Source organism: Mus caroli, chromosome 11 (assembly GCF_900094665.2).
Source record: "Mus caroli chromosome 11, CAROLI_EIJ_v1.1, whole genome shotgun sequence".
Taxonomy (NCBI): domain Eukaryota; kingdom Metazoa; phylum Chordata; class Mammalia; order Rodentia; family Muridae; genus Mus; species Mus caroli.
In genome coordinates, this window is record NC_034580.1 from 41,210,495 (window position 1) to 41,226,331 (window position 15,837).

At 47.7% G+C, this 15,837-nt stretch overlaps 1 protein-coding gene across 2 annotated transcripts in view; it reads left to right on the forward strand.

Moving 5' to 3' along the window:
* The window catches only part of Adam19 (ADAM metallopeptidase domain 19), an 89,434-nt gene continuing 73,597 nt past the window's right edge, over positions 1–15,837 (forward strand). Inside the window, exons 1-4 of one of the 2 annotated variants that reach the window (XM_029483344.1) lie at positions 110–201; positions 282–435; positions 4,697–4,782; positions 8,739–8,809. In XM_029483344.1, the coding sequence (XP_029339204.1) occupies positions 8,766–8,809 (44 nt within the window). In that variant the 5' untranslated portion in view covers positions 110–201; positions 282–435; positions 4,697–4,782; positions 8,739–8,765. Of the gene's footprint in view, positions 202–281; positions 436–4,696; positions 4,783–8,738; positions 8,810–15,837 lie in introns of both variants that reach the window. The other variant, XM_021177258.2, reaches the window with a different exon arrangement.

Genomic DNA, 15,837 nt, shown 5'->3' on the forward strand with positions numbered 1-15,837 from the left:
GCTTTTAGGCCGGCGTTTGCTTGAAAACCGCCGCCGCCGCTAGGCCGGGGGCAGGCAATGGCAGGGGATGTGTGATTGCGGACAGTGAGAGGGCCATTGCTATCATGCCCGGGCGCGCGGGCGTCGCCCGGTTCTGCTTGCTGGCTCTCGCTCTGCAGCTACACTGGCCGCTGGCGGCGTGCGAGCCGGGATGGACCACAAGTAAGTGGCAGCGCGCAGATGGGTCCTGGGGTGACTAGGGGTGGTGGTGATGACTGAGGGTCTGAGAGTCGCTCTTGCAGGCCGGCAGCTCCATGACCGCTATCCCTGCGGACTCCGCCACTCCCCGGGTGTGAGTATCGCCACCCCCCAAGCCTAGGAGCCCAGGCTTTGTTCTCTTGTGGTGAGCCACGGGAGGTCGTGGAGCTAGTGCGCCCACTGTGCAATCAGAAAGCAGTAAGTCTCTCTCTCTCTCTCTCCCTCTCTCTCCTTGCCTTCCTTTCTTCATCTCCCCGTGTTTTCTTACTTTGGCTTCTCTTTCCGCTGATCTTCCTATCTTTGCTGTTTTCTCAAGGTTGCTCATCTCCGCTCCGCCGCTCTCTCATCGCTATTTTGCGCCCGCTGCTCTAGCAACCCCAGAGCATCCCCAGAGGAGCACCCCAAGCATCCTATCCCCAATCGGCGAGGGAACCACTCCCTGGATCTTGCTGGGGGGTGGGGGATGGTGGTGGTGTCAAAAGCATACCAGTGGGATAGAAAATCAAAGGTTTCCGAGAGATTAGAGTAGGTTGGTTTACTGGTTATCTCTGCCTGTACACTTAGCATCTCTGAAAGACCATAAAAGAACCATGCGCACCCATTATGCAGATCGTAAGCTGAAGTTCACTAACAAAAACCCAGGTGTGTATAAGTACGCCCCACATTGAAGATCTGATACTGGAAACCGGAGCTTTCTTTCCACCTCACCCAATGCCTATCTCCTCTTGGCCTCAGTTTTCCCACATGTGAAGAAAATGGAATGGGCTCCGCGCTTCCAGTTTGGACGCTGGATAATGTCTATTTCTCACAACTGTTTTCCCAGGCACCGCTCCCTCCAGGGCCGCATCCCTCAGAGGTTCTCATAGGATTTCGCGGAAGGGACGGTCCCGGAGGGGCAATGCCTGGCTTCTGTCATCTTGACCCGGGAGAGCTTATTTAGCCTTAGCTCTGCGGCAGCTAGAGAGCTGGGCTGACTCCAGATGGTCGCGGGTGCTTGCTGTACCAACCGTCAGCGTTTTTAAATCAAGCTAACGACGCCCTAGTGTGTACGGGCTGGGCAGGCTGCAGCCCCCCGCCCCATCCCTGCAAGAACCTGACCTGTGGGTTTCCTCCACTCCATGCTCCAGCTCCTTTCCCTTGGGAAGGAGTAGGTATTTTCCTTTTGTTGGGGTGTGGGGTTCCTCGGGGAAGAGGGAGCCAGGTCTTGTTCAAGTCTGATTTTCCAGCCTACCATTTGCACAGAAGAAAGACAGGAAAGTAAACTTCACCGGATCCGGAGGCCTTGAGAACAGTCAGTGAGGTAGAGTGGCTGCAGACCCGGGGAGAAATCAAAATCTACAAGTTGTAAAGTGACCCAGGATCCCCAAATGAGCAGTTGCTATTAATATTTTCCTTTCCCCCTTCCTGTCCTTCTATGACTATATACTGATGAATCTAGAAGCGTACCACACATACACTTTAAAAGGTGCTTCCCAAATCATGACATTTCCCAAAACTATGATTTTAATGGCTCTAAGTTCTACCAAGAGACCACAGAAATATAATTTCCCCAAAGTTAAAATCCTGGCTCTTATACAAATGTGACAAAGATTTTTTTCTTTCATTTATGAAGTGGCCAAAGCAGCTGTTAAAGCTGGTCAAAAGCATCAACATAATCAATATCAACATAAACAATATCCCCGGTGATACAGGGAGTGGCATAGTGAATTCCTTTGGGTGAGACAGAATCAAGCAGTTGCTGGTTCTCCCTCTCCTATCCTGAAGTCACTTGCATCTTTGTCTGTCACAGGCCTGCAGTTAATGTTAAACTTCACCGAATGCAGGCCATCCCACAGAAAGCAAACAAGAGAGCCAGAGATAACATTCTCTTAGCCAAGTCCGACATCCCTTTGTTAAGCGATGGATGTTCCAGGTCTGACACTGAAAGCTTGATCCCACGTGCTGTGGCCTTATTTCCAAGTTGTGAGCAACCCTTCTCCAGCTGCGTTGTCGTGTACTTAAACTGGACTGTTGTTTGTAAAGAGATTGCCCTCAGTGCTTTTCACCATCCTGAGACCTTTAGTCATTTTCTTCTACCCGGTACATCTCCTTTTGTTTAAGAGTCTAGATCCATCAGTCTCTGTAGAGGCCTATGTCTCACTTGCTTCCCCATGAACATTAAGCACCTAGTGTAGTAACATAGGGTTAAGAACTCAGGACCTTTTGGGTAAATAATGTAACTTTATCTATCTCTTCTGATTTGTACCAGTGTAAATGAAACCAATAAGATTCTTTTTTTTTAAGGATACATTTTGATTGCAAATATATCATATTTTTGAAAAGGAATTTAATCAGTGGTAATCCAACACTTTTTTGTTTGTTTGTTTTTGTTTTTGAGTTTTGGAAGGTTGTTTGTTTGTTTGAGACAAGGTTTCTTTATGTATCCTTGGCTGTCCAGGAACTAGGTCTGTAGACCAGGCTCCCCTTGAGCTCCGAGATCTTCCTGCCTCTGCCTCCTGAGTACTGACTGGAATTAAAGGCTTGTGCCACCACTGCCTGGCTCCAGCTACCCTTTTAAAATTTTTTTTTTCTTTTTTTTTTTTTTGCTTTTCGAGACAGGGTTTCTCTGTATAGCCCTGGCTGTCCTGGAACTCANTTTGTAGACCAGGCTGGCCTCAAACTCAGAAATCCGCCTGCCTCTGCCTCCCGAGTGCTGGGATTAAAGGCGTGTGCCACCATGCCTGGCAGAACCTTTTTTTTTTTTTTAATTTAATTCTTCTCTGGGACAGGATGCTGTGTAGGTGGATGCTGTCTCAGAGCTCTCTAGATAGCCAAGATGGCCTTAGACCTCTAGTTGTCTTGCTGGAATTACAGATGTTTGCCATCAAAGCTCAGTCATCTTTTAATCCCTCATGCGGTTGATGAGGCTGAGTTAGAGGGAACAGAACACAGGGGTCCTTGGTGACGTCTCTGGGAGTCTTCAGATCTTCTCTGTTTCAGAGATGTAATTTGCTTAGGAATCAGGAAATTCTTGTCCTTTAAAAGGTGACCTATAAGTAGTGTTGAGGTCTCCCATTCTTGAACATGGCTCTTCTGTGGCTTAGGCCTCTTTTCTCGGGAATTTGCTGCCTACCTCTATCAGTCCCACTATGTCAACTCGGGATATCTTAACAGGGAATTTCCTTCACTCTATGACAAACTCGTAGACCCATTCCCAAGCCCTTTTAGTTGAGGAAATGAAAATTCACAGTAACCCATTCCCAAGCCCTTTTAGTTGAGGAAATGAAAATTCACAGTAACACTGACACGAACTGGGGCTGGAGAGATGGTTTAGCAGTTAAGAGCACTTGCTGTTCTTGATAGAACCCAGGTGTGTAGGATAAGAAAAAAACTGGAGGTGAGGAGGTTTGGAACTAAGGAAGTGAAATATAACACTTGGAAGGTCAAGTTAAGGTTAACGATTTGCAAGTGAATGGAAACGGTTGGGAGGCGAAGTCACCTTTACCTGTAGCCCGGAAAGACCTCCCAGGGAGGTGAGTGTCACTTCCACAGGGGAAATGAAAACTCTTTGGTAACAAACCTGAGCTCACACCCTTCTCCATCTCCTCAGCACCTCACCACGTCATCACCTTCCAGGAGGCTATCCAAGTTAGAGCCACATCTTCTCTCACCAGAGCTCCAGTGCGCCCCTAGCCTTGCTGCCAGCCTTTCTGCTTCTCCTCTGTCCCTGTCTCCTCTTTCCCCATTCTCCTAGCAGGCAGGGTCACCTTTCAAAACAAAAACAAAACCAATACAGACCATACTGCTCTTGCGTGGCTTTTTTTTTTTTCTCTAAAGACATCAAAACCTTCCAGGTAATGAAATCCAGAGTCTCCTCATGCCTGTGTTATTACAATCACAGCCGTGTCTCACTTAGCATACATACTTCTTACCAACATCCTCTGAGTTACCCACCCTGGCTTAGCATATTTACCAAGGTCCCCTGACTCTGTAGGCTATTTCTCCTTCCTGCGTGTGCCTTAGCGAGCCCGGGCCCACGTCTACAGTTGACACTCTTTACTCTTCCCCAGATTTTTGCATAACTGGCTTCCTCTGGTCCCTCAGGTCTTAAACATCATCACACTGGCCATCTTGTTTAAAACAGGAACCCTGAGAGCTTCCCTCTATCCTGTGGCACAATCTTATTATTGCCCACCCCCTCCCAGGGCTGTTAAGTAGCACCTGAGAATGTTTGCTTATTTCCTGACTCTTCACGGGGGACACAGACCTTGTTTGCCTAGCCTTTATCACTTTGTCACCAAGGCCCAGTGGCGCCCAGCAGGTCTTCTGAGACCACTGGGAGGAGCATTTTCCAGGAAGCAATGACTGCCTCAGAAGTGCTTTGGAGCACCACTTGGGCTTCTGAACACCATGCCTGCTCCTGAGTGGCCGAGATGTGGAGGTTGGGTTTTCTTATGGTTATGTTGTGTTGTGTTGGCAGGAGGAAGCCAAGAAGGTAGCCCTCCGCTACAGCATGAACTCATAATACCTCAGTGGCGGACTTCAGAAAGCCCTGGGAGAGGAAAGGTAAGATGTCCAAGCTCCTCCTTGGAGAAGCAGGAATGAGAGTTCCCTTCCTGAGGCCTGGAGCCACCACTTCTGTTTCTGCTTGTGGCCCTAACCTCTAGCTATGTCAACTTAGGATATCTTAGCGGGGCCTTTCCTTCACTCTATGACGAACTCGTAGACCCATTCCCAAGCCCTTTTAGTTGAGGAAATGAAAATTCACAGTAACACACGAACTGGGATGGAGAGATGGTTTAGCAGTTAAGAGCACTTGCTGTTCTTGATAGAACTGGGGTTCAGGTCCAAGCATCCAGATGATGGTTCACAATCATCTGTAACTCCAGTTCCAGGAGATGCCTCTGAGGGCACCTGGCATGCATACGGTGCTCATACATATATGCAGGCAAAACACTCATGTGTACACACACACACACACACACACACACACAACACACACACACATACACACACACACACACAAAGTCTTTTAGAAATACACAGATGACGTGTGCAAATGTGTGAATTTGCCATAGATCTTGATTGGACTTTTTCTTTTGTTTGTCTTTCTGTCTTTCTGTTTTCTGAGACAGGTTCTCTGAAATCCTGTCTCCATCTCCTGGATCTAGGCTTGCAGGCATAGTCCAGGGTGTGTCATCATGTGCCGGGCCCAGTTCTCTTTTGAGGCAGTCTCCATTGTAGCTTAGGCTGACCTGTATGTAAATCTTAATCTACCTGCTTCCATTTCGAAAATGCAAAGATCACACTGTGTGTCATGGATACCCAGCGATTTTTTGTTGTTGTTGTTAATAAGAGGCAATATAGGGAGCTAGGATTAGGTTATATAGCTCAAAATATCTTCTGGATTCCTTGGCCCAGAGCAGTAGCAAAATACACAGATGTTGCCAAGGCAATCAGAACATGGTCCACCAAGCAGACCCATATTGAGGATGTTCTCAGAAGGGAAATGTGGTGGTTGCGTGACAATAACGTATTATGTGACTTTCTACTTTACTTGAGCTTCCTCATTTACAAATCCAGCTTTAGTGGGAATAAAGAGGAACAGAGATGTGGAGAAGGGCTGACTTTCTTTTTCAGCGGAATCTTGTTTTGTGTCCTACTCTGGCCTCTAAGTGGAGACAGACTATCCTGCTTCACCTTCCCAGTCCTAGGACTGCATGGATAAGCACTGTGCCCACTTTGAAGGACTCGTTTCTATGATCTCTTAGGGGCCAAATGGCCTGTGGTTTATTGGGCAACAGATAGGAGCAAGATTAAAGCCAGGAAAGGAAGTGTCAGGAAAGACTTCAGACAATTGTGGCCTTGGAATCTGGAAAGATAAACAGATGAGAAACACCCAGAATTCCTTAAGTGACTGTAGAGTCATGCAGACATGTCCCCCAAGTTCACAGCTTGGGCTTAGTAAGAGAACTTACAGAGAAATAAAAGCAGGACAATAAAAGTTGGGAATATTTTACCCAAAAAGCAAAGAAAAAAAAATTCATGAACTCATTTCATCCTAAAGTAGGAAAGGCTGAAAATAGCCTTAAGGAAATGCTAGACAAATTAATGGATGGCCGTTCTCAGACAGATTATTATTTTTTTTAGTGTAAGGTCTTGTATATTTCATCCACTACCATTATTGCTGAAGAATGGATATGATCCTTTTTATAGAGGCTCCTTTGTTACCTCCAGATGTTGGATGTTGGGCATCCTCAGGAAGGGCCTGAGAAACAAAGTGGAGGACCAGATCCTGTCTTTGTTCCCAGCCATTGTCTACTCAGAATGTGGCTCATTGTATTCTGCAAGGATCACTAGCCCAGTGCCTGGCACCATAAATATATGTTGAGAGAGAGAGAGAGAGAGAGACAGAGAGAGAGACAGAGAGACAGAGACAGACAGAGACAGAGAGAGAGAGGGAGGAGTGTGTTAGTTTACTCTAATTCTTATTTGCATCTGAATAATTCATTGATTTATTAGACATCGCTTAGACACTGACTGTATATGAAATCTAATAGAGATTTTTGAGGATGATGCATATATATACACAGGACAAGCTTGTCCCAGATGGTGTGTAGCTGTTTAATTTTGCCCTCAAGAGAAGGGATTTGGGGTCTCTCAGGGACCTGTGAACAGTGGGGTCACCTTCCAGTGCTTCCTCAGGCCGTGTTGGAGTTCCAGGAGGAAAGCTGTCCGTAGGCGAGCTGGACAGGGAAGCTCCGGAGAGCTGAGAAATGCAGTTTCACTGTTGTGTTGTGCTGGATCTGTTCCCTAGAAACAGGGAACATCTGATTTTAAACCTCTGTGTCTGAGCACCCTCCAGAAACAGACAGAGTACTTTTGGATCACCTACATAAAAATAAATATTAGCTCTCATGTGTCAAGTAATGTCTCTGTGGGGGGCACATGGTACCACTTGCTCAGTGCCAAGATTCTTTTTTCGTGTGGCCCGTCACATGGGTGGCTCCTTCAGGCCAGGGTAAGGACTTGTTGGACTTCTGTTGTCATGTGCTCAAATGCCCACAGGGGCTGTGCGTCCTTGATTCTCAATGTGACTGGGCAGGGCTCTCACTCCAGAAGTCCCCAGGGCAAAACTACAAGTGGGAGGCAATCACATCGCGGTACCAGCCACGTGCTGAATTAGTGCTTCAGAATTTGGGAAGTGAGTCTCTTAGCGAAAGTGCCTGGGCACCCATCTGTCTCCCGGCCTCCTGAATTTCAAATGCCCCCTCTTAAGATGAGGCAACAGGATTAATTGGGTATCGGACCAGGTACCTGACTGGAATGTTCTTATCTCATCTGAGGCTTTGGTGGTCTTGAAGTCTAAAGCCAAGATCCCAGTTGGGGATGAGTGGAGCAGGGGTTAAGAGAAGGAATGTGATTGGGCTGTGGGTGTGGCTCAGTTTGTACTGAGATCCTGGGTTTCTCACACAGTACACACTTACACAGAAAAAGAAGAAGGATGTAGGCAGTGTCACCGGCTCCTTATATTGCCATAGTTAGCTTAAAGATTTTTTAAAATTTTGGTCCATGTTGTCAAATTATTTTTCAGATGGTTCCAGTTAAAATTTTCAGACAGAGGATCTGAGGGTGACCATTTTAAAGTATGCTCCACGCAGCACTGCGATTCACAGTTTTAAATGGTCTATGTCACTTTTGATTTTGCTTAGGCTATCCTCTTTTTTAAAATTCTCTCTCTCTCTCCCTCCCTTTCTTTCCATGGGAGATGCTCAGCACTGCTCTTCAGGTTTGTTGGCCATTTGCATGCTTTAGAGGATCTGTGCTGGGTGTATGGTGTGTTTGGCCATTGACAAACTGCTTATGTGCACGATACATCCGACTCGACTTATTATACAACCCTAATTTGTGAGGCTTTAGCTACCACCCCTTTGATGATTGGAGTGTCCAAATTGAGGCCCAAATAAAAGAAAGCAAAATATAAAAGAACTCACTTGGGTATTTTTTTTAAAGATGATAGCCAGTGTAAGATTGACAGCTTCCTTTGAACTAGGCACTGTGATACATCATTTACCTTCATTTATTTGTTCCTCTGGTCCTTAAGGATCCTCAGAAGGTTGGTTATTACCATACCATGTCATGGAAGAGTAAAGAGAGATGTAGGGAGGCTGGGTGACCGTCCAGGGTCCCACAATTACAGGTGACATCCTGTCCACACACTGATCCAGGGTCTGACTCTCCAGGGAATTTACTTCTGAGGACCTTCACAAGACTGCGTACACCTGCTCAGCCTTGGACCTCAGCTTGAGTGTCTGTCTCTCCGCTGCTTCTGGGAGAAAGCGGATGGGGAAGATTCGGGTTGTTTGGGGGCTGAGGTCACTTCACGCTGGAAAGGCTGGTGACCTTTCCTCGCTGGCTTCCGGAGGATCCCTGTGCTGGCAGCATGTCAGATCCGGTGCAGGGGCCCTGGGAGCCTGGGTCCCCGCTTCCAGGAACTGACACGTTTTTATTGTTGTTTTTAGCATCCACTCAGAGCAGAGCTCAGGGTCATGGCTGAAGGGCGAGAGCTGATCCTAGACCTGGAGAAGAACGAGTAAGTGGGTTTCTCCCTTCTTTTGTCTGACACAGAACAATGAACTCACGTTTGATGCCAGTCTGACACAGGTGTCCCAGTTGGAAAGGAAGAAGTTTAGTGGTGTGCCCCCCTCCCCCAAGCTTGACATCCTTGGTCCCTTTGCAGGGCCTCTTGCCAAGAGAGAGCTTTTCCTTGGTCTCTTGACTGCTGGGAGATTGGCGGGATACTTCACATCCTGCTTGGATTTCCTTAGGCTGTGTTTCCGGTGCTTCATGGAGTTCACTGGGGCCGAATGTGTGTGTGTGTGTGTGTGTGTGTGTGTGTGTGTGTGTGTAAGGGCGGGAAGGGACTGGAGGCAGCTGCTGCTGTCCTAGCTCCGGCTCAGTGTATGGCAGGAAATGAAGGCGATTAGAGGGAGACCGGGAGAAGCAGCAGGCTGGGCAAGGATTTGGCACCTCTGACCCTGATTCTTGCATCTACCCAAGATTCTGCTGAGAAGTGCATTGCTTGAAGCTGCCTGGCCTCCTCGGGTCCAGCTTTTCCCTAATCTCATTCATGCTGGGCGTCGGCTTAGTTCAGAAATATCCCCGCATTGATTCGCCTTCCGGCCTAACTGTCTCGATTCATGGGTGCAGGGCTGAATAGATGACCCTGCCTAGCTGTGTCCATTGATTGACTGCCCATTCTGCCGTCAACCCCAGTCCACCTGGCCTCCCAGAGCTCCTCCTACTTGGCTAGGGACTCTGAAGGCTTTTATAATTTCCCCACCAATGGTCCCACTTTTTATCGTCCACATCGACGTTGTAGATAAGGATGCTTGGTTTGGAGCGCTGCCCGTCTGCTCTTGGCAGCCTCCAAAACACCCTGGAAGCTGATGAGTAATGAAAGCCTCACTGCCAAGAAGGGACTAGAGCAAGGCCTTCCCCATCCAAACCAGTGGGGATGGCTGCCTGGCTTTGGTGGAATGGAAGAAGAAGGATTTATTCCAAATTTGGGCTCGTTGGACACTTGCAGAGAAGTCCCCAGTGCTATGAGAGGGCAGCTGGTACAGAGACAGGGTGTTTTGTGCCACTACTCTAGGGAGATGTGTACGAACATCTGCTTGCCAGTGACAGGCCCAAGTAAGGATGCCACCAAAGTCCAAATTTGTGAACTAGTAATTTTTATTGAGATTGCTTACAGTAATAGGGGTGAAGGGTTACTTATGGGCACAGAAGTGACTCAAAAGATAGCAGCCTCACCAAGGCCCACCCAGCATGTAACAACTCATGAAAGCTGGAAGCCTGAGGTTCACTGCATGGCTTACAGGCAGCTCTGGTGGTGTGAGCCTGGTCCAGGGGGCTGGGCTGGGTTTGGGTTGGCTACACTGAGTCTCAGGGAAGGAGGTAGTCTTTACTGCTTATATATTGTTGAGGAGGGAGGGGTCTAGTGATTTTGGTCATCTTCAGGAACTTCCTTGAAGCCCTGGGTTGTTTATTGTTTACTTTCTGAGTTTAATGAGCTTCCCAGCAGAATGGAATGTTTTAACTCTCTCGAGTAAGCACCCTGTGTCTTAAAAGAGCATGCGGTTTGTTATGGAGGAAATAGCTACATAACACAGAGCTCTGTCCCTTTCTCTTCCCTCTGCCGCTGGCTTTCATTTCAGCACTCCAAAAAGATAGACATCACTGCCATTTTGGCTCCCCTCTCCCAGAGCAAAATCAGCCTTTTATTGTTTTGCTGAATGGTTTCTTTCCTTCTCTTCCCCGGGGATAGAGCTGGCTGGCTGGCTACCCAGTGTGGGAAGCGCCTCCTTGCTCAGGGCATCACTTTGACTGTGATGCCGTGCTCCTCCAAGGCGCAGGGAGGGCTAGCTTGCACTTGGCTTCTCTTAGGGATCTGCTTGGTGCCTTACTGGCTCTGTTGAGTAGCTGCTTCCCTGCTCCTGACTGCTGTCTGTGTCCGTCCTATTTAACCCTTGCTCTTCCCCAAGTCCACTGAATTGATGATACGTTCAGGGGCCGAGCCTTAGCTGGGTCAGCTAAGGAGGGACCCTTGTCCTTTCCTTCTGTGATGGGACTTCTGTAGAAGATCACAGGAAGTTAGACTAGGGAGATTTCTTTAGAATAAGAGTTCCCAATCTGTGGCTTGCAACCTCTTTCTTGGGCAAACCTCTGTCACCAAAAATTTTACATTAGGATTCATAACAGTAGCAAAACTACAGTTATGAAGTAGTCATGAAAATCATCTATGGCTGTGGGGAGGGTATTCACTACAACCCGAGGAGCTGTATGAAAGGGTCGCAGCACTAGGAAGGTTGAGAACCACTGCTCTAGAGACTCCTGAATGCTGTGGTCTCATGCACAAGTACAGAAACTTCGTCACAGAAAGGGAGAGACACTTGTCTAAAGTCACCCAGCAAGTGTATGAAGAGGGCGAGGGTGAGTGGAAGTCAGTTGTGCTCTTGGCTTGGATGTGGAGTTGTAGCATGTGACCTAGAGCAAGTTGAGGAAATCTGAGAGTAGTGATGGCTGCCTCATGGGGTGCTGGTGAGGGATGGGCCAAGTGGGCAAAGCGTAGAATGTGAGCACATGGAATTGTCAATATAGTGATTTTTAAAAATTTCTTTTTAATTTGTCTCTGTGTGTGTTGTGTATGTGTCTCTGTGTGTATTTGTATCTCTGTGTGTATGTGTGTGTGTGTATGTGTGAGAGAGAGAGAGAGAGAAAGAGAGAGAGAGAGAGAGAACAGGTTTGAATATGGATATGTCTGCTCAGAGGTCAGGGGATAGCCTCAACTGTCACCCTTCAGGAATGCTGCCTACTTTATTTTGAAACAAGATCTCGCTGGGCGTGATGGCACATGCCTTTAATCCCAGCACTTGGGAGGCAGAGGCAGGCGAATTTCTGAGTTCGAGGCCAGCCTGGTCTACAGAGCGAGTTCCAGGATAGCCAGGGCTACACAGAGAAACCCTGTCTCGAAAAAAAACAACAGCAACAAAAAAACCAAAAAAAAAAAAAAACCCCAAAAAACCAAAAAACCCAAACAAACAAACAAAACCAAAGAAAGAAAGAAAGAAAGAAAGAAAGAAAGAAAGAAAGAAAGGAAGAAAGGAAGGAAGGAAGGAAGAAAGGAAGAAAGAAAAGAAAGAGGCTCTCTCATTGGCCTGGAGTTCACTCATTTGGCTAGGCTGGCTTGCCAAAGAGCACCAGGACTCTGCCTGTTTCCCCTTCCTCGTCTTTGGGATGACAAGCACCTGCCTGGCCTTTTGTTATTGTTGTTATTGTTAACATGGATTCTAGGACTGAACTCCGGAAGGCAAGGCTTCACTGAGCAGGCCCTGTGGTGAGTCGTGAGCTTTTTTTTTTTTTCTTTTTTTTGTTTTTCAAGACAGGGTTTCTCTGTGTAGTCCTGGCTTTCCTGGAGCTCACTCTGTAGACCAGGCTGGCCTCTAACTCAGAAATTCACCTGCCTCTGCCTTCCAAGTGCTGGGGTTAAAGGCGTGCACCGCCACGCCCGGGCTTGTCCTAATCTTTAACATACCTACTGAACTGCTAGGGATTTTTCATAGGTGCCACCCATTGTCTGTGCATGGCCTCCACCAACACCCAGGAAGGCCCGTGGAGTTATGGTTCCTGGCCTCCTTTAGCCCACCGCAGCCTGGAGTGGAAGCGGCACAGCCAAACAGCATGATCTCACCAGGTATCCCTGGGGAAGGACTTCCTGCTTTTCTCATCCAAATTGGGCTATTTGTTTTTGCACACGTGTTGCCGAACTGAATTCACTCCAACTGCACTGCACTTCCTGGTGTGGTTATTTTCCCCCACGTCCTCTCCTTCACAGGCCGGCAAGCCCAGACTCAAAACAGCTCTGGGCTGAGGAGAGGGGATTTTTCTGAGTTTTCAAGTTACTATGTTAACATTTCTACCTTCTGGTGGTATGGAAGGAATCTAGGTCCGTGCTCAGAAACTTCCCAAGCCTTGTTCGTTTCAGCTCTTGGATTCCTCAGCTCTCCCTGTCTGTTTTCACCTGTGATGTTCCGGGCACCAGGGTAGGTCCCTGGACTCGAGTTGAGCTGTGGGGAAAGGGGTTCTGGCAGCCTGTAGCTTTTGCTAGAGTCAGAAGGAAAACAGGGAGTGAACGGATAGTGTACAGTATATCAAATAATGAGAATTGTATACAGGAAGCAAAACACTGGGCTCAGGAAGAGCGGGGGTGGGGGTGGGAGGTGGGAGGGAGCCGATGTTGATGAACAGCAGTCAGGAATGATCATGGGAAATCTGAGCAGAGACGTAAAGTAGTGAGCGGTGGAGACAGCTGTGGGAGACAGTTTCAAGGAGGGAACAGTCAAGTTCAGAGGTCCTGTAGATTACGAGGATTTTAGCATCCCTGTCCCGCTTGGTGTCTTCCCATTCATTGGATTCTCTTTCCTCCCGGGAGCCACGGACAAGGGTTTCTGAGACAATGGTGAGGGGAAGGATATTGAAATTTGTTTTTCATCACTCTGAGGTGTCTGGCTTTTTCCCCATCGATTTAAAGTCCTCGTGCTAATGCACGGCCCGAAATAGCAGTGAGCGGGTCCTTAATGGAATTCACACATGGAGAAATCATAGCCAAGAATGGTGAGGGCAGAGGAGCTTTGGGGGTGGGGGTGGGAGGGGCCAGGAGATGGGACGTGGCGGGCGGAGCTTTAGCGGAGTCAGAGCCAGGGGCTACTTTTTCCCCAGTTTGAAGCCGCTCAGGACAAGCGGGTCACAGCTCCTTTTCTGTGGAGCACTGGTAAAACAGATATGGCCCTGTGAGAAAGTGAGCGTGTGGCTTCACGTTGTGGCTCGCATTTAGATGCTGACCTTATCATTCAGCAGCTACATTCTCTCTAAGTCTCAGTCCCTTGGCCCAGGTCTATAATCACAGTCCTGCATCTCAAAGTGTGGGGAGGCTGAGATGCTGCGTGTGTATAAAGGACCTAACCCAGTGTCTACTTTGTACTGCACACTCAGTAAAGGGCAACTATTATCATTTCTTGCTCCACTGTTTGCAAATTGCACAAGTGGGGCATGTTCAGTATGTGTTCATAACACATAGCAGTGCCAAGCAAAGAAAGCAGTGGAGCTCACTGCTGTCTGATGGGGGACTTTCTAGACCTTTCTTATGCCTATGAGAGCGTAGATCCTGTCAACATGCAGTCTCAGGGAAGCTGATACAGACGTCTAGGGTAGCTGGGGAAGAGAAAAAAAGATTAAAAAGACATTTATATTTATTTCCTGTGCATGGGTGTTTTCCCTGCATGTATATATGATTACCATGTGCATACCTGGTGCTCTCAGTGGTATCAGATCCCCTGGAACTGGAGTTACAGATGGTTGTGAACTACCATGTGGGTGCTAGGAATAGAAGCCAGGTCCTCTGGAAGAACAGCCAATGCTCTTAGCCTCTAAGGCATAGCTCCAGCCTCCAGAAAATAGTTTTTTACCAGTATAAACCTATTCTGTCCTGTTAAATTTATTGTATACACATGAGTGTCATGAAAACTGAGACGGAATTCTGCTCTGTCTCAGGACAGCATTATAATGTTATTTACTATAATATCTAACATATACAAGCTACGGACCTTTGGACTGTTGCATAGTTGTTAGGAGACAGTCACTTGTCACCCAGGCATCCCATCTGGTGGACATAGTCCTAAGTAAGCTCATAGAAATAACTTAGAGTTGACGAACACACCAGACCCCGCCTCCTGAGCTTCAAACTTCTCATCTGTAAAATGAGATTTTTGTTCGAGTTGGGCTTCAAGAGCCTTCCTGTGTTACCTATTTAAAGGACACTGTCTGCGTGGCAATGCGAAGTTCCTGCTTCAGGACGGCCCCTCCCCCCAAAACAGTCTACAGCAGTCTCAAACCATGATCTTGAAGTTGGGGTGAACTGTTAGCTTACTTAGGTCTCACCAGTTCAGGCGGCAGAAAGAACAGAAGGGAGGATTACAGGGTAGAAATTACAGGCTCCTAGTCACAGCCTGTAATTTGGTGGCATACATCCATAATATTTTTTTCTCTGTGACTCGCCCCCTGTTCTGAGGACTGCCATTAACCTAGGGGCCGTGTCTGACAAGCCTTATGTGCTGTGCAATTAGATAGACTTTTCTTGTGCTGAAGTCATCTTAGGAGACAGACTCCTAGGGGGCTGTGGACTCCAGTTCTCTTGCCTTGCGGCTACCTTTTCTAAGAGAAACTCCACCAACTTGTTCAAGCTGATTCTAAGACAGAGCTGAACCAGGGGGCAAAAAAATCACTGTATTACAAGGTCACCTTCAACAGCAAGTGAGGACTGGGGATGGAGCTCAGTTCCAGTACTTGGCTAGCATGCGTGAGGCCCTGGATTCAATTCCCTGCAGGATATAACTTGGCCTTGATGGTGCACGCCTGCAATCCCAGCACTGAGAGATGGAGGAGGGAGGGTCAACAGCTCAAGGTCATCCTCGCCTACACTTTGAGGTTGAGCACAACCGGGCTATATGAGACCCTGTCTCAAAACCAACCAACCAACCAACCAACCAACCAACCAACCGAAGGAGAAATAGTGTCAGCACTATCTGTGCTGTTGTCATGTGCTCGCCATTTGTCCCCTGAGCACAGCCTGAGGCTGACTCTTCTCTCTTGAGGATACTCTGCGGATGTTTAGATTTGGTCTCAAGAAGGGATGTGGCAGGTGGTGGCAGCCCATACCGTTGGTGTTGCATGAGGCAGAGGCAGAGGTAGGCCCATCTCAGTGAGTTCAGGGCCAGCCTGGTCTACAGAGCAAGTTTTAGGATGGCCAGGACTGCACAAAGAAACTTTGAAAAACTAAGAAAAAAAAAGGAGGGGGGGGGACTAGGGGGAGAGAGAAAGACAGAGAGAGGTCCTTTGATCTTAAGGTGGAGGCTCCTCAATTACAATGGCTATCTGGGCTGGTTTATGCTGTCAATACTAAGGCAGAACTCAGGCACGTGGAGCTTAACTCCACATAGGGTGGGGTTTAACTACCCATTATAACTTTTGATGGGTTAGAGTTTTTTTTTTTTTTTTTTTTTT